Genomic DNA, 22,939 nt, shown 5'->3' with positions numbered 1-22,939 from the left:
TTTTTAAATGCAAGTCATTCTGAAATCAATTTGACGTTTTGGTGTCTGCATACTTGAGGCATATTATTTTCCCTCCATCTTATTTTTGACAAATGTGGATGTGGTCATTTTTTACAAAAATGAATGTGTGAAAACCTCATGTTGAATCTGCTTCTATTTTTTTAAAGTCTTTACAAAAAAACAGTCAATTTATGCTGTGTGCAATACACACAGGCTATTTTCATAATATTATTTCAATTTATCATCAGAATCAGTGTTTTAGCACATGTAGTTTTACTGTTTAATACATTTTGTTAATATATAAGTATATATAATAAACGAGTATTTATATACAAGTACAGACAATAATCTATATACAATTGAAGTCAGAATTATTAGCCCCCCTGTTTATTTTTCCCCCAATTTCTGTTTAAAGGAGAGAAGATTTTTTCAACACATTTATAAACATGATAGTTTTAATAACTCATCTCTAATAACTGATTTATTTTATCTTTGTCATGATGACAGTAAATAATATTTGACTAGATATTTTACAAGACACTTCTATACAGCTTAAAGTGACATTTAAAGGCTTAATTAGTTTAACTAAGTTAACTAGGCAGGTTAGGGTAATTAGGCAAGTTATTGTATAATGATGGTTTGTTCTGTAGACTATCGAAAAAATATAGCTTAAAGGGGCTAATAATGTAGACCTTAAAATGGCTTTTAAAAAAAAAAATCAAAAACAGCTTTTATTGTAGCTGAAATAAAACAAATAAGACTTTCTCCAGAAGAAAAAATATTATCAGACATACTGTGAAAATGTCCTTGCTCTGTAAAACATCATTTGGGAAATATTAAAAAAAGAAAAACAAATTTAAAGGGGCTAATTATTCTGACTTTAACTATATATAATATATTGTAAAATGTAAATGCATTTACTTTTCAGTTTACAAAAGTACTTATTAATGAATATTTATTTAGCATATTTTATAATTCAAGCGTAGATCTAAAATCATGACTCATTCTTATTTAATCAATTAAATAAGTGAATTATTAGCTAAAGACTCAATGTGACCAGATCTTTTGAATCAGTTAATTGTTAGCTGGAGATTCATTCTGACTAGATAATTTGAATCAGTGAGTGGTTAATTATAGAAGCTCACTCTGATGTGATCATATGAGTCATTAACTTGTTAACTGGACATTCGGGCTCCATCCAAAATCACATACTTCACTACTATTTACTAGGTGAAAAGTAGTTTGTGACAAAAGTATCATGTCTGAATTCAAAAATCAGGTGAAACTGACAAGGATGACAACAAGTGGAATCTTGTATATGTATATTGTATATTCTTCATCCTATTTAAAATGCATGGTTTTAGTGGTTGTGAAGTAATTATTTAATCTTACAGTACCCACTTAACCGAATATGTGATGTTGGATGCAGCCAAAGTCTGAACAGTTCTATTGAATGAGTCAGTTACTAAATAGAGACCCTGACTGGACAATCTGACTCTGATCCATAAACTGGAGCCTCATTCTGGGGTGCGTTTCCAACACATTCATTAGCCAACTAAGGTCGCAAGTTCCATCGTTACAAACATAGTTCGTTGATTTTCCGTTTCCCAAATCCATTGTTCCAACGAACATTCGCAAACTGCATCTCAAACTTGTGCACTTGCAGCTACACCTCTGGAGCTGTTGTTAGAAACATAGTTCTTGGCTGTGCTCTATTCCCACTTATGCCCTATTCCAGGGGTCACCAATCTCGGTCCAGGAGGGCTGGTGTCCCTGCAGGTTTTAGCTCCAACTTGCCTCAACACACCTGCCTGGGTGTTTCAAGTATACCTAGAAAGACCTTGATTAGCTTGTTCAGGTGTGTTTGATTAGGGTTTGAGCTAAAATTGCAGGACACCGGCCCTCCAGGAACAAGTTTGGTGACCCCTGCCCTTTTCATTTATATCATTCTAACATTTAAACTTGAAATGATTCAAAATAAAAAAGCATTAAAGTAATTTGCTTTCAAAGTGTTTTTACACTTCAGTTTTAGCGATCTTCCTGTTTACAATTGCGCTTCCTTCGCAGTGCACTTTAAAACACCGATGTCATTTTGAACACAGCCTCATGACGAAAGCTATAGGCTAAACCTGTTATTTAAAAGCTGAATTTACGTTACGTCCCCTAAAGCTTGTGAAAACATGTAATACGTTAATGCTTTTAATTTGTAGAAAGTTATTTATTAAGTATCTGTACTGTTTATGACATGGGCCTGCTGGTTAGAAGCTTTCTGCAGTGGCTTAAATGTGTCAAATTGTAAAAGTAGACTTTTCAAAAAACAAATAAACAATATCCTACTTAATCATCATCATCATCATCATTAATATTATTAATATTATTAAAGTATGATATTTTTCATTTCCTATAAATACTAAATATTAAACATAATGTCTTAATAAATAGCCTCATTATTTATTTATTTAAATGATTTGTATATGACATTAGAATACGTGTTAGCTTTGGGCCTGATATGTGCCGTTTATATACATTTCCATTAATATGGAAAGCGAGTGGATGTTTTTAGCAAAACTAATATTGGATTTTACTTTAAATGCGTGTGCGTGTAAAACAATATAATTTGCACAAAGAAATGATGGGTTCTTCTCTAAAGAAGTTGTTACACCACCCCGTTTAGAGCATCATTATGAGCGTTTTACGTTATAACTAACCTGGTTATTCGATGGATCTGCGACAGAGAAACTACGAGTTTTGTGAAACACTCGTCACTACATCGTTCTTTTCCCAAGTGATGCATCGTACTATGATAGTTCAGCCGCGAGTTACGTCGCTGTTTGGGAAATGCTCCCTGACTAGTTCACTTGAATCAGCGAAAATAAAAGCAGAGAGTTACATTTACAGCCCATTAAGTAAATCTGACAGATAAAAATGATCAGTTAGTACAATCTTATGATTTGAAAAGATTCATTTTAAACAAGGTTAGTCATTCTCATTAGAAACAAGGATGAAAGCAGCTATTGAATTTACTAATGAAGTCTGTCTTCCACATTGCAAAAATGAGGTGGATAAGCACTAAAAGGTTGTAAGAACATTTATTTTAAGGACTATTAATATTTAATATTTATTATTTATATAAAGAAGATGGGATGGCATGGAGGCTCAGTGGCTAACACTGTCACCTCACAGCAAGAAGGTCGATGGTTCAAGTCCCGACTGGGCCAATTTGCATGTTCTCCCCATGTTGGTGTGGGTTTCCTCCGGTTTCCCCCACAGTCCAAAGACATGCGCTATAGGTGAATTGAATAAACAATAAATGTGGCTGGAAGGGCATCCGCTGAGTGAAACGTATGCTGGAATAATTGGCGGTTCATTCCGTTGTGGCGACCCCTGATAGATAATGGACTAAGCAGAAGAAAAATAAACGAATGAATAAGCAAAGATATTGGTGCATACACTCTTACTATACATCAAGTATTCAACACCTAGACTGTTGAAATTAGTGTAGACAGCAAGGGTTCAGAGTCAAACAGCTTTCATAGAGCCTTTCCAACATTACATATTTGCAGGCCATAAAGGCAAAAATGGCAGAGCTGCGTCCGCTAATCCCCGTCCTGGAGGAGTACAAAGCTGATGCTCGACTGGTCCAGCAGTTTAAGGAGGAGGTGCAGAATCTGACTGCGAGTCTCGGCCTCCTCCAGCAGGAGATGGGAGCCTATGACTATGATGACCTGCACTCACGCGTGGTCAGTCTGGAGGAGCGGCTGCGAGCATGCATGCAGAAACTCGGTAAGACATACACAAAGAGTCAACATACAGCCAACAAATAGGTTTTTGTTTACTGATTATGCTCACCTATGCCTTGTTTGGTTTCTCCTTTAATTCTGTGTAATTATACTTCCTGTTTGGTTTAGTTCTTGGTCCATTTTTGTTGAGCTATAGTGTGGTTATTGTTTGAGGCTTTTGGTGCAATTGATTATTATTTTTTTGTTTAATTTATTAGACAGAGTATGCGCAATTGCTTTTCTTTACTGTTGTTGGTAGAATGAGTTGGTGATATTACAAATATGGTTTTCTGTTGTAATATATTATTTCAGCTGTAAAGTTGCACTAAAAATATCTGTTAATTGTTAGTCACCTGTAGCTTATGATTAACAGGGTTTTTTACTACCTTGATCTCTGCTCCATCAACAAATGCAGTTTAATAAAGTGACATTTTAGTACTATATAAGAAATTGTGTGTATGTGTGTGTAGCTCAGAAATGTTTTTGAAAATGTTTTTGAAAATTTCAGAAAATTTTTATATTGGCTTTTTGAATGTTGATATTATTCATGTAATTCATGCCAATTTTATGCCACAAATTTTGTTAACTGGAGTACACAAACATGCATCTTCCTTAATATACTTTTCTCAGATGATACATGATCCTGTATTGAATTTTTCTGGTCATAAAAATTCCAGTTTCAGTGCAAAAATAGTCCAATTAACAACATTTGTGCCATAAAATTAGCATGAACAACAATCTAAAAAGCCCATGTAAAAATTACATAAATTAAATCAGAAGCAATTCCCTTAAATTACTGTACAAAAACTTTAATGAGCTACACAAACACAATTTCTTATATAGTAAAAACATTTCACTTTATTAAACCGTAGAATAACATTTGTTGATGGAGCAGAGATCAAGGTCCCATAATTACATTTTGCATTGTGCATACTCTTGCATCCTCTGTGTCTGATAAATAAAAACAAAAAATAACCAAATGCACCAAAACACTAAAACAATCAACATCAACAAAAAATGAACCAAGACCTAAACCTAGCAGGGAGCATAAGTACACAGAATTTAAGGAGAAACCAAACAAGGCACAGGTGAGCATAATCAGTAAACAAAGACCATTTCAGAAACCAAGGAAACGGGAACTAAAGACGTTTTCACCTCACAATTCTGAGAAAAATATAAGAATTGCAAAAAATGAAGTCAGAATAGTCATATCAATAGTCATATTTTTCATTTTTCTCATCATAAAATTCCAATTTCATGACAAAAATAGTCAAATAAACAACATTTGTGGCATAAATTAGCATGAATAGTATGAATATGAAAAAAATCTAAAAAGCCTGTATAGAAATTATATAAATTAAATCAGAAGCAATTTATTTAAAATACAGTACAGAAATGTTAATGAGCTACACAAACACAATTACAATTAAAATACCACTTTATCTAACTGTAGCATTACATTTGTTGATAAAGCTCAAAGATCAAGGTCCTGTAATTACATTTGAATGTGTAAAAGAAATCGGAGAATCCCTGTGAATCACAAGCCGCAGGCAACTAACAATTAACAGATGTTTTTTAATCAAATTTGCAATATCACCAACTCATTCTACCAACTCATTCTGTCTGATAAATTAAAAAAACAAATGCACCAAAAAACTAAAACATTAACCACACTATAGATCAACAAAAAATGGACCAAGAGCTAAACCAAACATGGAGTATAATTACACAGAATTAAAGGAGAAACCAAACAAGGCACAGGTGAGCATATTCAGTAAACAACGACAACAAAACAAAAACTCAGCTTAAATGCCCTGAAACACACACTGTGACAATTTGACCAACTATCGAACTGCAGAACATTATACCCTTTTGCTTGTACTGAACCTGGAATATAAAGAAACTGGCATTTTAGAAGGTTAATACAAGTATTGAAGCATTCTTTACTCATTGGAACATTACCCAAAAGTGGCTTTGGCAGATTAAACTACTCAAATTGTACTAATGTGTCATAAGGAATCCTACCCAAGTACAAACATTTTCAGAAACTCATAATTAACCATTTTTAACTCTCAATTCAGAGAAAGCAAAATGAGAATTGCAAAAACATAAAGTCAGAATAGTCGTATCAATAGTCTTATTTTTCTCATCGTAAAATTCAAATTTCAGTACAAAAATAATCCAACATTTGTGACATAAAATTGGCATGAATATAATAAACAAAACAAAAAAAGCCTATATAGAAATTACATAAATGAAATCAGAAGCAATTCACTTAAGTTACGGTACAAAAACATTAATGAACAACACACACACTATTTCTTATATAGTACTAAAATGTCACTGTAGCGTTACATCTGTTGATGCAAATTTACATTCTCATCAAATCTGTAATATCACCTACTCATTCTACCAACAACAGTAAAGACAAGGAATTGTGCATAATCTATGTCCAATAAATCAAACAAAAAATAAGAACTACACTATAGATCAACACAAATAGACCAAAAACTAAACCAAACAGGGTGTATAATTAGACAACTAAAAGAGAAACCAAACAAGGCACAGGTGAGCATAATCAGCAAGCAATAAACATCTCAGAAACCAAGAAAACCAAAACTAAACACAGAAACCAAAAGAAAACCTCAGCTTAAATGTCCTGAAACACAAACTGTCGCAATTTGACCAACTATAGAACTGTGTCTCTCTGTTACATCCATTTAAAATAATTAACAATGCCACAATGCTTGCTTATACTGAACCTATGAATTTAAGGAAAACTGGTATTTTTAGAAGGTTAATACAAGCATTAAACCATTCTTTTCTCATTGAGGACATTTCCGAAAAGTGGCTTTGTCAGATTAAACTACTCAAATTGTACAAATGTGTCTCAAAGAATCCTCCCCAAGTACAACCATTTTCATAACTCATAATTACCAATTTTCACCTCACAATTCTGAGAAACAAAATGAGAATTGCAAAACATAAAGTCAGAATAGTCATGTCAATAGTCATATTGACTGGTATAGAATTATTTTCACTCAGAAATTTACTAGCAAATATCAATAATATAAAATCAGAAAAATCATTTTTACTGTATTTATTCTCACTGAATACAAATAGACCAAAAACTAAACCAAACAGGGTGTATAATTAGACAACTAAAGGAGAAACCAAACAAGGCACATGTGAGCATAATCAGTAAGCAATGAACAATGAAGCAATGAACATCTCAGAAACCAAGAAAACCAAAACTAAACACAGAACCATTCCCTCATTTGGGTCTATTTTTGTGTAATCACAAACATCTTAGACATAGCTGGTACAAAAATGAAGCATAACTGAGAACTCAGCTCAGGTCTCTGGAGTTATTAAAGAATAAAATTATGCATTCACCATCACAGCTTCCACTTCCCAGCATCCACACATAGCATCTTTTCTCTGCTGTGCGTCATCTTTCTCTCTTCTTCACGCAGAGTTTCTTGAGGAGAAATCTGGGCCAGTTTCACTGTACAATCAATACAGCTTTAAAACAACTCTGATTTATCTTGCCGTTTCACACACACTTTAGCTTCATCCATGTGAATCGCTTCTGATAAATATAAAAGCCGCACACATCAGTTTCACATATTTTCCCATGCACAATTTCATCCCATGGCGTGACATGAATGAACTTGTTCTTTGTTGTACTTGTCAATTTTCTGAGCGATCCAGACTTGCGCCACCACTTACATTTTCATCAGAAAGGTAAAAATCTACTGGGGCATTTGATTTCAATTCAAACATAATCCTTGAATGTCATTTTGATCACATCAGATTAAATAAAAACATTCAACATTTGAATTTTTCATGTTCCCACATGTTCTCATGCATTAAATTCATGTAGGGTTTTTTCTGCATATTGATCTGCATATCAATCAAGCCATGCACTGTTCTGTTATATTGTGTAAGAAGGTTGTGTGTTTTTCAGCAGATGTGTGTGTGTGGTGCTTGCAGAACAAGAGAATCAGGGCTTTATTATTAAGATAGTAGAATAATAACTTAGGCCTGTATTTCCCTACAGACAACAGATTACAGCTCAGTATGTTAATCTCACGTACATGTGTTTGTGTGTGTGCATGTGTGTGTGTGTTGAATAGGGGAGGTTGAGGAGGAAAACACACACACATTTATTACACTTACTATTAACACAACTGACACAAATGTTTTCAATCCATCCATCCAAATAATATATTTTAACAGTAGAACTAGTGTAAGCATTTTTATAAGAATTTTTTTTTATTTAAAGTTTTTTATTATTAAGAATAACACACTGACATAAAATCTTAACCCACACAGTAAAACACTAAAACTGAACCAAGAACTAAATCCAAAAGGAGTATGAAAACTCAGTGTTAAAGGAGAAACCAAACAAGACACAGGTGAGCATAATCTGCAAGCTGAAAAACAAAGGATCTCCTGAAAAATCATGGAGTCCAACAAACTAAATATAGGAACCAAATGAAACCAAAGTCCATCCACACTGGCATGCACCACACATCAATTCTAAAACCACACATTCAAACACCAAAACTGGACCAAGAACTAAAACAAAAAGGACTATGAAAATTCAGTGTTGAAGGAGAAAACAAACAAGACACAGGTGGGCTAAATCTGCAAACAGAAAAACAAAGGATCTCCTGAAAAATTATAGAATTCAATAAACTTAATATAATAACCAAATAAAACCAAAGTCCATCCATCATCCATCCATCCATCCATCCATCCAAATAATGTATTTTAACAGCAGACCTAGTGTAAGTGATTTATAACAGTTTTTTTTAATTAAAAAAAGAATGACACACTAGCATGCACCACACATCAATTCTAAAGCACACACTAGAACAGCAAAACTTGACCAAGAACAAAAACAAAAAGGATGAAAACTGTGTTAAAAGAGAAACAAAGCACAGGTGAGCATAATTTGTAAACAGAAAAGCAAAGGATGTCCTGAAAAATAATAGAATCAAACAAACTAAATACAGGAACCAAATAAATCCAAAGTCCATCCGTCCGTCCATCCATTCATCCATCCATCCATCCATCCAAATAATGTATTTTAAAAGCATATGTAGTGTATGTGTGTTTATCGGTGTTTCTAAAATTAAACAAAAAATAACACACTAGCATGCACCACACATCAATTCTAAAACTACACACTAAAACAGCAAAAGGAGAATCCAAACAAGACACAGATGAACACAATCTGCAAGCAGAAAAACAAAGGATGTCCTAACAAATCATGGAATCCAACAAATTTAATACAGGAACCAAATGAACCCAAAGTCCATTCAACTATCCACCCATCCATCCATCCATCCATCCATCCATCCATCCATCCATCCATCCATCCAAATAATTCATTTTAACAGCAGGTGTAGTGTATGTGCTTTTATACGTTTCTAAATTTAAACAAAGAATAACACACTAGCATGCACCACACATCAATACTAAACCTACACACTAGAACAGCAAAAAGGAGAAACCACACAGGACACAGGTGAGCATAATCTGCAAGCAGGAAAAAAGGATCTCCTGTCAAATCATGGAATCCAACAAATTTAATACAGGAACCAAATGAAACCAAAGTTCATCCAACCATCCATCCATCTATCCACCCAAATAATGTACTTTAAAAGCAGACCCAGTGAAATAGTTTTTATAAGTGTTTTTAAAATTAAACAAAGAATAACACGCTAGTATGCACCACACATAAATTCTAAAACCATAAACTAGAATAGCCAAGCTGGACCAAGAACTAAAACAAAAAGGACTATGAAAACTCAAAAGTTGTCTCAGTGTTAAAGGAGAAACCAAACAAGACACAGGTGAGCATAATCTGCAAGCAGAAAAAACAAAGGATCTCCTGAAAAATCATGGAATCCAACAAACTTAATACAGGAACCAAATGAAACCAAAGTCCATCCATCCATCAATCCATCCATCCATACAAATAATGTACTTTAAAAGCAGATGTAGTGTATGCGTTTTTATAAGTGTTTCTAAAATTAAACAAAGAATAACACGCTGACATGCACCACACATCAATTCTAAAACCACACACTAGAACAGCAATACTGGATCAAGATCTAAAACAAAAAGGACTATGAAAACTCAAAAGTTGTAAAACAATTTGTCAACAGAAAATCAAAGGATCTTCTAAAAAAAATCATAGAATCAAACAAACTAAATACAGGAACCAAATGAAATCAAAGTACATCCATCCATCCAAATAATGTATTTTAACAGCAGAGCTAGTGTAAGTTAGACCCAGAATTAAAACAAAAAGGAGTATGAAAACTCAGCGTGAAAGGAGAAACCAAACAAGGCACAGGTGAGCAAAATTAGTACTCATTGAAATAAAAAAATCCCTAGAAAAATCATGTAATCCAACAAATAAAATACAAGAACCAAATAATTCTCCATCCATCCATCCATCCATCCATCCATCCATCCATCTGTTTCCCCATCTACTTATCTTTTTTATTCTATAATGACTTTAAGTAAACGTGAGGTGAAATAGAGGTAATAATTGTTTTTATCCTCCCTCTTTAGAGTGAAAATTCATAAGGAAGCTCAGTCAGTGTGACTCAATTAAACTCATCTAACCAGAACCTTCACTCCAAGATACAAGATTACCACAGTAATTATGACTGAATCAGACTCATCATAACATTACAGCATTAAATCTCCAAACTCATTAAATGTCTGACAATTGGCCTCTGATATGAAAGAGAGTGTGTGAGTATATACATGGGTGTGTGTGTCTAATTAAACGTGTGTGTTTTGTGTCCTGCAGCATGCGGTAAACTGACCGGGATTAGTGACGCAATCACTATTAAAACATCCGGGTCCCGCTTCGGATCCTGGATGACGGATCCTCTCGCTCCTGAAGGAGATACTAGGGTAAGTGTCAATGCACAAACATGTCCATATTTTACACTTTAGACTATTTTTTTAATGTCTAAATGAAAACATATACTACCGTTCCAAAATAACATTGGATTTTTTTATAAATCTTATGCTCAACTGATTCACAAAGCTGCATTATTTGATTTAGATTAGTGTGATTATTATTAGAATTATTTATTTTCAGCTTTCTATATTTGAAAAGCTATTTATTCCAGTGTTACTTATTTCCAGCAGTCTTCAGTCTCACTTGATTAATCAGAAATCATTCTAATATGCTCATTTCCTGCTCAAAAAACATTTATTATTATTGAAAACAGTTGTGCTAGCTAATATTTTTGTGAAAACTGTAATACATGTTTTCATGCATTTTCAACATTTGCATGCATCTCTTAGTATTTGGTAATAAGTACAACGCTAATTTCCGTGTGTAGGACGTACATGCAGAATTCATTTCTGAGATTCATTAACATTCTGATAGCGGAGATCAGATTATTTTTATGCCTGCAGTAAAAAACCCATGAGCACATAGCTGATGGCAATTACTTCATAAAGAATCAAACACACAGAAAAACACACCTCAAGGCCGAGCCATCTTACACAAATGCAGATATATTTACACATGAGGAAAACTCAGATACGTCATCATATACAGTTGAAATCAGAATTATTTGCCCTCCTGAATTATTAACCTCCCCTGTATATTTTTCCTCCAATTTCTGTTTAATGGAAAGAAGGTTAATTCCAACACATTTCTAAACATGATAGTTTTAATAACTCATTTCTAATAACTGATTTATTTTGTCTTTGCCATGATGACATAATACTTTACTAGATATTTTTCAAGGTATTTAGCTTAAAGTGACATTTAAAGGATTAATTAGGTTAATCAGGCAAGTCATTGTATAATGATGGTTTGTTTTGCAGACAATCAAAAAATATTACTTGAGGGGGCTAAAAATATTACCCTTAAAATGTTTTTAAAAAAATTAAAAACAGCTTTTATTTTATCGAAAATAAAACAAATAAGACTTTCTTCAGAAGAAAAAATATTATAGGAAATACTGTGAAAAATTCCTTGCTCTGTTAAACATCATTTAGGAAATACTGAAAAAAAAAAAAAAAAAAAAAAAAAAAAAAAATCACAGGAGTATGAATAATTTTGACTTCGCCTGTGCACAAAATAGAAGGTTAGTGGCACAACGTAATTATTCGCCCTTAAAACGTTTCAGAAAACAAAATATTTAGTCCTGTGCTGTAAATGATTCCGCTTATTTAGATATGGGAACAGAAAAAAAATGATTTAGGGCTTAATTTGAGGTAAAATACTATAATATAGGAAGTATTTATGCTGTAAGTAATGTTTATATTTATAAAGCAATTGCGTTTTTTAATTACATTTTAATTACATTAAATTTTTTACAAGTTTTTAATTTCTTTCAGTATCTAAATATAGTATAGAGTACTAAAAAAAAAAAAAAAAAAAAAAAAAATATATATATATATATATATATATATATATATATATATATATATATATATATATATATATATATATATATATATATATATATATATATATATATATATATAAATCTTAGAATCTTAGGCATTTCAGTTCATGTGTGAATAAAATACCACTAAACATAATATATCATACCTCCCATCCAAAAATATCACAACAAGGTTTTTACACAATAATCGCTTTTGATTAAAAAAGGTCTCATCTTTCAGATTCTATCTATTTTATTAGGAAATACAAACACTAAAATGCCATTTTGAGGCTCTAATGGCAGATATTAACACATCCATAATTTAGCTGATTTAGAGTCAGACACTAAAAGCGATTTTATAGGTTGTTTTGTCTTGCTCTGTACCAAAAACATATTAAAATATTGAAGTACAGACTTCAAAAACAACGTACATACTGATGCATCATTTTTACAACCCACTACACACACACTACTAAACAAATAAAAAAAATAAATAACAAGCAGTTGATATCAAGCATTGGTTTGTTGTTGGACAGCTTTAGAGTTAAAGGCAGGCCACTTCCACTCACAGTGGCACGAGGGGGAAATAAGCAAAGCCAAATCATTTTCCACTCATCCAGTCATGAAGTGCTCCAGCGGGGCTCATAATGAAGGGTCTTCTGATATCTGCTGGAGGTTAAAACCCCACACGCTGCTGTACGGATGAGAGAAAGATGCTCCTCAAGACCTCACTGTACAAGCCCATTCAAAGCCTCATCGTTTCTCAGACAGTTGTAAAAGAGGGATGGAGGTTTTGGACAAAGTGCCACACTAGTATTCAGTGTTAATTTGGTTGACGAAAAGATTTCGTCATAATTTTTGTGACGAACAAGTTTCTACCGACGAAAACTAGAAGAAAACTAAATAAAAATGAAGTGATGATGAGGACAACTATAATAAAAATACACTGACATTTTCGTTGACTTATAAAAACGAGACGAGAATTTGCTTGAGGGACGTTTTTTGTAAAATATCTAAGAATTAATCTTGGTGTATGACGAAAAAAGAAAAGTAACTGATCTAAATTAGATGCGGGGTGCGATTACTTCATCATCCATAGGGACATCTGTTTGATTAAACTATGTATAATGAGATGGCAACAGGTAGGAGAAAAAGAAGATTCATGTTTGATGTCGAGACAAAAAGAGTAAAGCGTATGGGGAGGAAAAAGCTGATAAAAACAACAAATCTAAAGCGACAGCAGCATCCTGAAATTCATGGTAAACTCAATCTTTTTTATTTACCCTATTGTGTGCTTCGCTGACCTTTAGAGAATTGTCTCCGTTAGATTGTACATTAAAAATTATTCCATCGGTAGCATGTGATCATGGCATTCATTTTCATGAGGAGTTGCTTCCTCACGTGTTTTATTTTAGCTGCAGCTAGTTTAGCCTACCATGATTTAACTCACGTTACATGAGCTATCTGCATCTGCCGCAATCATCATGACAATGTCAATCTGCGATGTGATTAATTCTTACGTCTGTAAGGATGTAATGATACTGAACTGCTTTAATCTCCGCTTATCAGGGAGTCGCATTCTTACGAAACTGCCTTAAAGAGAAGCGCAATTTTATTTTTGACGTACATTTTGGCTTTATTATTCCTCTATGTGAGGAACACACTATGTGATAACACATTAGCATTTGCCAGTCATATGTCATTACTCTATTTATTTGCTATACAGTTGAGCACCTGCATGTACTGTAGCAACTACAACAGTATAAAGCTTGCTATAGACTGACATTGCAAAATGGACTTAAACTATTTCAAGCCCTTTCAAATATTTAATTGCATGAAACTGTTCAACAGACTGGTTACAAAGATTAGTCGTTTACCACGTTCAAATAAAGGGATTGCTAAAGAATTGCTGCTACATTTTCAGTAGTCTACTGTTCTTGCCTACACATAATTTTACACATTACTTATGATATAAATATACAGTGTATATCTAATTTTTGGTCTTCGATGGAAAAGCTATATTCCATATTTTAATGAGAAGTTTTTATTTAATTTTAAGTTAGAATGTTTTGTATAAATAAATGTCTGCAATATTTTAATTAAATTACACATAAATTAAACCAAATATGTTTTAGTCAACTAAATATAGAGTAGATTTAGTCAACTAAAATTTTATTAAAGTTAGTTTCAGAAGACTCAAATATGAGTAAAATTAAATGATTCAGAAGACTCAAATATGAGTAAAACTAAAATGATTCAGAAGACTCAAATATGAGTAAAACTAAAATGATTCAGAAGACTCAAATATGAGTAAAACTAAAATGATTCACAAGACTCAAATATGAGTCAAACTAAAATGATTCACAAGACTCAAATGAGTAAAACTAAAATGATTCAGAAGACTCCAATATGAGTAAAACTAAAATGATTCAGAAGACTCAAATATGAGTAAAACTAAAATGATTCAGAAGACTCGAATATGAGTAAAACTAAAATGATTCAGAGGACTCGAATATGACAAACTAAAATGATTCAGAAGACTCAAATATGAGTAAAACTAAAATGATTCGGAAGACTCAAATATGAGTAAAACTAAAATGATTCAGAAGACTGAAATATGACTAAAACTAAAATGATTCAGAAGACTCAAATATGAGTAAAACTAAAATGATTCAGAAGACTCAAATATGAGTAAAACTAAAATGATTCAGAAGACTCAAATATGAGTAAAACTAAAATGATTCAGAAGACTCAAATATGAGTAAAACTAAAATGATTCAGAAGACTCAAATATGAGTAAAACTAAAATGATTCAGAAGACTCAAATATGAGTAAAACTAAAATGATTCGGAAGACTCAAATATGAGTAAAACTAAAATGATTCGGAAGACTCAAATATGAGTAAAACTAAAATGATTCAGAAGACTCAAATATGAGTAAAACTAAAATGATTCAGAAGACTCAAATATGAGTAAAACTAAAATGATTCAGAAGACTCAAATATGAGTAAAACTAAAATGATTCAGAAGACTCAAATATGACAAACTAAAATGATTCAGAAGACTCAAATATGACTAAAACTAAAATGATTCAGAAGACTCAAATATGACTAAAACTAAAATGATTCAGAAGACTCAAATATGAGTAAAACTAAAATGATTCAGAAGACTGAAATATGACTAAAACTAAAATGATTCAGAAGACTCAAATATGACTAAAACTAAAATGATTCAGAAGACTCAAATATGAGTAAAACTAAAATGATTCAGAAGACTCAAATATGAGTAAAACTAAAATGATTCAGAAGACTCAAATATGACTAAAACTAAAATGATTCAGAAGACTCAAATATGAGTAAAACTAAAATGATTCAGAAGACTCAAATATGAGTAAAACTAAAATGATTCAGAAGACTCAAATATGAGTAAAACTAAAATGATTCAGAAGACTCAAATATGAGTAAAACTAAAATGATTCAGAAGACTCAAATATGACAAACTAAAATGATTCAGAAGACTCAAATATGACTAAAACTAAAATGATTCAGAAGACTCAAATATGAGTAAAACTAAAATGATTCAGAAGACTCAAATATGAGAAAAACTAAAATGATTCAAAAGACTCAAATATGACTAAAACTAAAATGATTCAGAAGACTCAAATATGAGTAAAACTAAAATGATTCAGAAGACTCAAATAGGAGTAAAACTAAAATGATTCAGAAGACTCAAATAGGAGTAAAACTAAAATGATTCAGAAGACTCAAATATGAGTAAAACTAAAATGATTCAGAAGACTCAAATGAGTAAAACTAAAATGATTCACAAGACTCAAATGAGTAAAACTAAAATGATTCAGAAGACTCAAATATGAGTAAAACTAAAATGATTCAGAAGACTCAAATATGAGTAAAACTAAAATGATTCAGAAGACTCAAATATGAGTAAAACTAAAATGATTCAGAAGACTCAAATATGAGTAAAACTAAAATGATTCAGAAGACTCAAATATGAGTAAAACTAAAATGATTCAGAGGACTCGAATATGACAAACTAAAATGATTCGGAAGACTCAAATATGAGTAAAACTAAAATGATTCGGAAGACTCAAATATGAGTAAAACTAAAATGATTCAGAAGACTCAAATATGAGTAAAACTAAAATGATTCAGAAGACTCAAATATGAGTAAAACTAAAATGATTCAGAAGACTCAAATATGAGTAAAACTAAAATGATTCAGAAGACTCAAATATGAGTAAAACTAAAATGATTCAGAAGACTCAAATATGAGTAAAACTAAAATGATTCAGAAGACTCAAATATGAGTAAAACTAAAATGATTCAGAAGACTCAAATATGAGTAAAACTAAAATGATTCAGAAGACTGAAATATGACTAAAACTAAAATGATTCAGAAGACTCAAATATGAGTAAAACTAAAATGATTCAGAAGACTCAAATATGAGTAAAACTAAAATGATTCAGAAGACTCAAATATGAGTAAAACTAAAATGATTCAGAAGACTCAAATATGAGTAAAACTAAAATGATTCAGAAGACTCAAATATGAGTAAAACTAAAATGATTCAGAAGACTCAAATATGAGTAAAACTAAAATGATTCAGAAGACTCAAATATGACTAAAACTAAAATGATTCAGAAGACTCAAATATGACTAAAACTAAAATGATTCAGAAGACTCAAATATGAGTAAAACTAAAATGATTCAGAAGACTCAAATATGAGTAAAACTAAAATGATTCAGAAGACTCAAATATGAGTAAAACTAAAATGATTCAGAAGACTCAAATATGACTAAAACTAAAATGATTCAGAAGACTGAAATATGACTAAAACTAAAATGATTCAGAAGACTCAAATATGAGTAAAACTAAAATGATTCAGAAGACTCAAATATGAGTAAAACTAAAATGATTCAGAAGACTCAAATATGACTAAAACTAAAATGATTCAGAAGACTGAAATATGACTAAAACTAAAATGATTCAGAAGAGTCAAATATGAGTAAAACTAAAATGATTCAGAAGACTCAAATATGAGTAAAACTAAAATGATTCAGAGGACTCGAATATGACAAACTAAAATGATTCAGAAGACTCAAATATGAGTAAAACTAAAATGATTCGGAAGACTCAAATATGAGTAAAACTAAAATGATTCAGAAGATTCAGAAGACTCAAATATGAGTAAAACTAAAATGATTCGGAAGACTCAAATATGAGTAAAACTAAAATGATTCAGAAGACTCAAATATGACTAAAACTAAAATGATTCAGAAGACTCAAATATGAGTAAAACTAAAATGATTCAGAAGACTCAAATATGAGTAAAACTAAAATGATTCAGAAGACTCAAATATGAGTAAAACTAAAATGATTCAGAAGACTCAAATATGACAAACTAAAATGATTCAGAAGACTCAAATATGACTAAAACTAAAATGATTCAGAAGACTGAAATATGACTAAAACTAAAATGATTCAGAAGACTCAAATATGAGTAAAACTAAAATGATTCAGAAGACTCAAATATGAGTAAAACTAAAATGATTCAGAAGACTCAAATATGACTAAAACTAAAATGATTCAGAAGACTCAAATATGAGTAAAACTAAAATGATTCAGAAGACTCAAATATGACTAAAACTAAAATGATTCAGAAGACTCAAATATGACTAAAACTAAAATGATTCAGAAGACTCAAATATGAGTAAAACTAAAATGATTCAGAAGACTCAAATATGAGTAAAACTAAAATGATTCAGAAGACTCAAATATGAGTAAAACTAAAATGATTCAGAAGACTCAAATATGAGTAAAACTAAAATGATTCAGAAGACTCAAATATGACAAACTAAAATGATTCAGAAGACTCAAATATGACTAAAACTAAAATGATTCAGAAGACTCAAATATGACTAAAACTAAAATGATTCAGAAGACTCAAATATGAATAAAACTAAAATGATTCAGAAGACTCAAATATGACTAAAACTAAAATGATTCAGAAGACTCAAATATGAGTAAAACTAAAATGATTCAGAAGACTCAAATATGACTAAAACTAAAATGATTCAGAAGACTGAAATATGACTAAAACTAAAATGATTCAGAAGACTCAAATATGAGTAAAACTAAAATGATTCAGAAGACTCAAATATGAGTAAAACTAAAATGATTCAGAAGACTCAAATATGAGTAAAACTAAAATGATTCAGAAGACTCGAATATGAGTAAAACTAAAATGATTCAGAAGACTCGAATATGAGTAAAACTAAAATGATTCAGAAGACTCAAATATGACTAAAACTAAAATGATTCAGAAGACTGAAATATGACTAAAACTAAAATGATTCAGAAGACTGAAATATGACTAAAACTAAAATGATTCAGAAGACTCAAATATGAGTAAAACTAAAATGATTCAGAAGACTCAAATATGAGTAAAACTAAAATGATTCAGAAGACTCAAATATGAGTAAAACTAAAATGATTCAGAGGACTCGAATATGACAAACTAAAATGATTCAGAAGACTCAAATATGAGTAAAACTAAAATGATTCGGAAGACTCAAATATGAGTAAAACTAAAATGATTCAGAAGACTCAAATATGAGTAAAACTAAAATGATTCAGAAGACTCAAATATGAGTAAAACTAAAATGATTCGGAAGACTCAAATATGAGTAAAACTAAAATGATTCAGAAGACTCAAATATGACTAAAACTAAAATGATTCAGAAGACTCAAATATGAGTAAAACTAAAATGATTCAGAAGACTCAAATATGAGTAAAACTAAAATGATTCAGAAGACTCAAATATGAGTAAAACTAAAATGATTCAGAAGACTCAAATATGACAAACTAAAATGATTCAGAAGACTCAAATATGACTAAAACTAAAATGATTCAGAAGACTGAAATATGACTAAAACTAAAATGATTCAGAAGACTCAAATATGAGTAAAACTAAAATGATTCAGAAGACTCAAATATGAGTAAAACTAAAATGATTCAGAAGACTCAAATATGACTAAAACTAAAATGATTCAGAAGACTCAAATATGAGTAAAACTAAAATGATTCAGAAGACTCAAATATGAGTAAAACTAAAATGATTCAGAAGACTCAAATATGAGTAAAACTAAAATGATTCAGAAGACTCAAATATGAGTAAAACTAAAATGATTCAGAAGACTCAAATATGAGTAAAACTAAAATGATTCAGAAGACTCAAATATGAGTAAAACTAAAATGATTCAGAAGACTCAAATATGACAAACTAAAATGATTCAGAAGACTCAAATATGACTAAAACTAAAATGATTCAGAAGACTCAAATATGACTAAAACTAAAATGATTCAGAAGACTCAAATATGAGTAAAACTAAAATGATTCAGAAGACTCAAATATGACTAAAACTAAAATGATTCAGAAGACTCAAATATGAGTAAAACTAAAATGATTCAGAAGACTCAAATATGACTAAAACTAAAATGATTCAGAAGACTGAAATATGACTAAAACTAAAATGATTCAGAAGACTCAAATATGAGTAAAACTAAAATGATTCAGAAGACTCAAATATGAGTAAAACTAAAATGATTCAGAAGACTGAAATATGAGTAAAACTAAAATGATTCAGAAGACTGAAATATGACTAAAACTAAAATGATTCAGAAGACTCAAATATGAGTAAAACTAAAATGATTCAGAAGACTCAAATATGAGTAAAACTAAAATGATTCAGAAGACTCAAATATGAGTAAAACTAAAATGATTCAGAGGACTCGAATATGACAAACTAAAATGATTCAGAAGACTCAAATATGAGTAAAACTAAAATGATTCGGAAGACTCAAATATGAGTAAAACTAAAATGATTCAGAAGACTCAAATATGAGTAAAACTAAAATGATTCAGAAGACTCAAATATGAGTAAAACTAAAATGATTCGGAAGACTCAAATATGAGTAAAACTAAAATGATTCAGAAGACTCAAATATGACTAAAACTAAAATGATTCAGAAGACTCAAATATGAGTAAAACTAAAATGATTCAGAAGACTCAAATATGAGTAAAACTAAAATGATTCAGAAGACTCAAATATGAGTAAAACTAAAATGATTCAGAAGACTCAAATATGACAAACTAAAATGATTCAGAAGACTCAAATATGACTAAAACTAAAATGATTCAGAAGACTGAAATATGACTAAAACTAAAATGATTCAGAAGACTCAAATATGAGTAAAACTAAAATGATTCAGAAGACTCAAATATGACTAAAACTAAAATGATTCAGAAGACTCAAATATGACTAAAACTAAAATGATTCAGAAGACTCAAATATGAGTAAAACTAAAATGATTCAGAAGACTCAAATATGAGTAAAACTAAAATGATTCAGAAGACTCAAATATGAGTAAAACTAAAATGATTCAGAAGACTCAAATATGAGTAAAACTAAAATGATTCAGAAGACTCAAATATGAGTAAAACTAAAATGATTCAGAAGACTCAAATATGAGTAAAACTAAAATGATTCAGAAGACTCAAATATGACAAACTAAAATGATTCAGAAGACTCAAATATGACTAAAACTAAAATGATTCAGAAGACTCAAATATGACTAAAACTAAAATGATTCAGAAGACTCAAATATGAGTAAAACTAAAATGATTCAGAAGACTCAAATATGACTAAAACTAAAATGATTCAGAAGACTCAAATATGAGTAAAACTAAAATGATTCAGAAGACTCAAATATGACTAAAACTAAAATGATTCAGAAGACTGAAATATGACTAAAACTAAAATGATTCAGAAGACTCAAATATGAGTAAAACTAAAATGATTCAGAAGACTCAAATATGACTAAAACTAAAATGATTCAGAAGACTCAAATATGAGTAAAACTAAAATGATTCAGAAGACTCAAATATGACTAAAACTAAAATGATTCAGAAGACTCAAATATGAGTAAAACTAAAATGATTCAGAAGACTCAAATATGAGTAAAACTAAAATGATTCAGAAGACTCAAATATGAGTAAAACTAAAATGATTCAGAAGACTCAAATATGAGTAAAACTAAAATGATTCAGAAGACTCAAATATGACTAAAACTAAAATGATTCAGAAGACTCAAATATGAGTAAAACTAAAATGATTCAGAAGACTCAAATATGAGTAAAACTAAAATGATTCAGAAGACTCAAATATGACTAAAACTAAAATGATTCAGAAGACTGAAATATGACTAAAACTAAAATGATTCAGAAGACTCAAATATGAGTAAAACTAAAATGATTCAGAAGACTCAAATATGAGTAAAACTAAAATGATTCAGAAGACTCAAATATGAGTAAAACTAAAATGATTCAGAAGACTCAAATATGGGTTAAACTAAAATGAAATTTTAGTAAAAAGACTAAGACTAAAACTAAATCAAAATTTGCTGTCAAAATTAACACTGCTAGTAATACAGTTGAAGTCAGAATTATTAGCCCCCCAGTATATTTCCCCCCCGATTTCTGTTTTACAGAAAGGTTTTTCAACAAATTTAAAGATACTAGTATTCAGCTTAAAGCGACATTTAAAGGCTTAACTAGGTTAACGAAGTTAATCAGACAATTAATAATATTGACCTTAATATGGTTTTCAAAAATAAAAAACTGCTTTTATTCTAGCCGAAATAAAACAAATAGGACTTCTTCCAGAAGAAAAAATATTATAGGGAATACTGTGGAAAAACTCCTTGCTCTGTTAAACATCCTTTGGGAAATATAAATGGCTAATAATTTTGACTTCAACTGTATTAACCTCTGACCTATTTATCTATTGGATTGCATGCCATTGTGGTTAAAAATCTGGGCCGGTTACCAAACATAATTGGTCATAGATCAGTCTATCACTGCACCCAGTGCCAAAGTCTTAACCCCAGGTTGCAAGAAAATGTTCCTGTAATAAAAGTCCAGCGAGTGTTTTTTTGCATTAAAGTGTCAGATAAGTGACAAATTGGCAATTAGTAGTTGGCATGGCAGAGCTGAGTTCTGCATATGCTTTTTAACTGCTGCGACAGCAAACAATTTGACCAGTTTTCACGTCTATGTTGATTCACGTTAAGGAACTTTCCTTGATTATATTTTTGTTAATATTTCTTTCTATTGAAAGACAAACAAATACAGTGATGAAAGCCAAAATGTTTAAAAATCTCATGGAGTAAGTCTAGTTTTCCATCACATTTCCATCAAAGTATGAGTAAAAAGTAGATCTTACTAAAGTACTCAAGAGTAGTGAGTAGTGAGTATTACGATGTGAAAAGCTGATGCATGTACATGTAATTTTGTATGTTTGTGTGTAAACGTAACATTCTGTAGTGTATCTAGTTATTGCCCAGCAGCCACACAACATCATAAGACGTTAATATTAGGTTAGATTTAGGTGCAGCGTCTATATATATATATATATATATATATATATATATATATATATATATATATATATATATATATATATATATATATATATATATATACGCACGCAAAAATAGCAGAACGGATACTTACTACTAATTACTCATTTTAAAGTATGTGTTGTTATTTTTGCATATATATTTTTTAAACATTAGGATAAACTAAAGATTGTAATATATAACTGTTTACCTAACACTGAGCACAAGTATGATAATA

General features: G+C 30.7%; 1 protein-coding gene across 2 annotated transcripts in view; it reads left to right on the top strand.

Annotated features, from left to right (window-relative positions):
• The window catches only part of olfm1b (olfactomedin 1b), a 72,895-nt gene that overhangs the window by 37,816 nt on the left and 12,140 nt on the right, over window positions 1-22,939 (top strand). For both annotated transcript variants that reach the window (XM_056446081.1, XM_056446080.1), the window contains exons 4-5: window positions 3,564-3,783; window positions 10,618-10,724. In XM_056446081.1, the coding sequence (XP_056302056.1) occupies window positions 3,564-3,783; window positions 10,618-10,724 (327 nt within the window). The remainder of the gene's footprint in view (window positions 1-3,563; window positions 3,784-10,617; window positions 10,725-22,939) is intronic.

This window comes from Danio aesculapii, chromosome 21 (genome assembly GCF_903798145.1).
Source record: "Danio aesculapii chromosome 21, fDanAes4.1, whole genome shotgun sequence".
Classification (NCBI taxonomy): Eukaryota; Metazoa; Chordata; class Actinopteri; order Cypriniformes; family Danionidae; genus Danio; species Danio aesculapii.
This window is presented reverse-complemented; position numbering and strand designations above follow the sequence as displayed.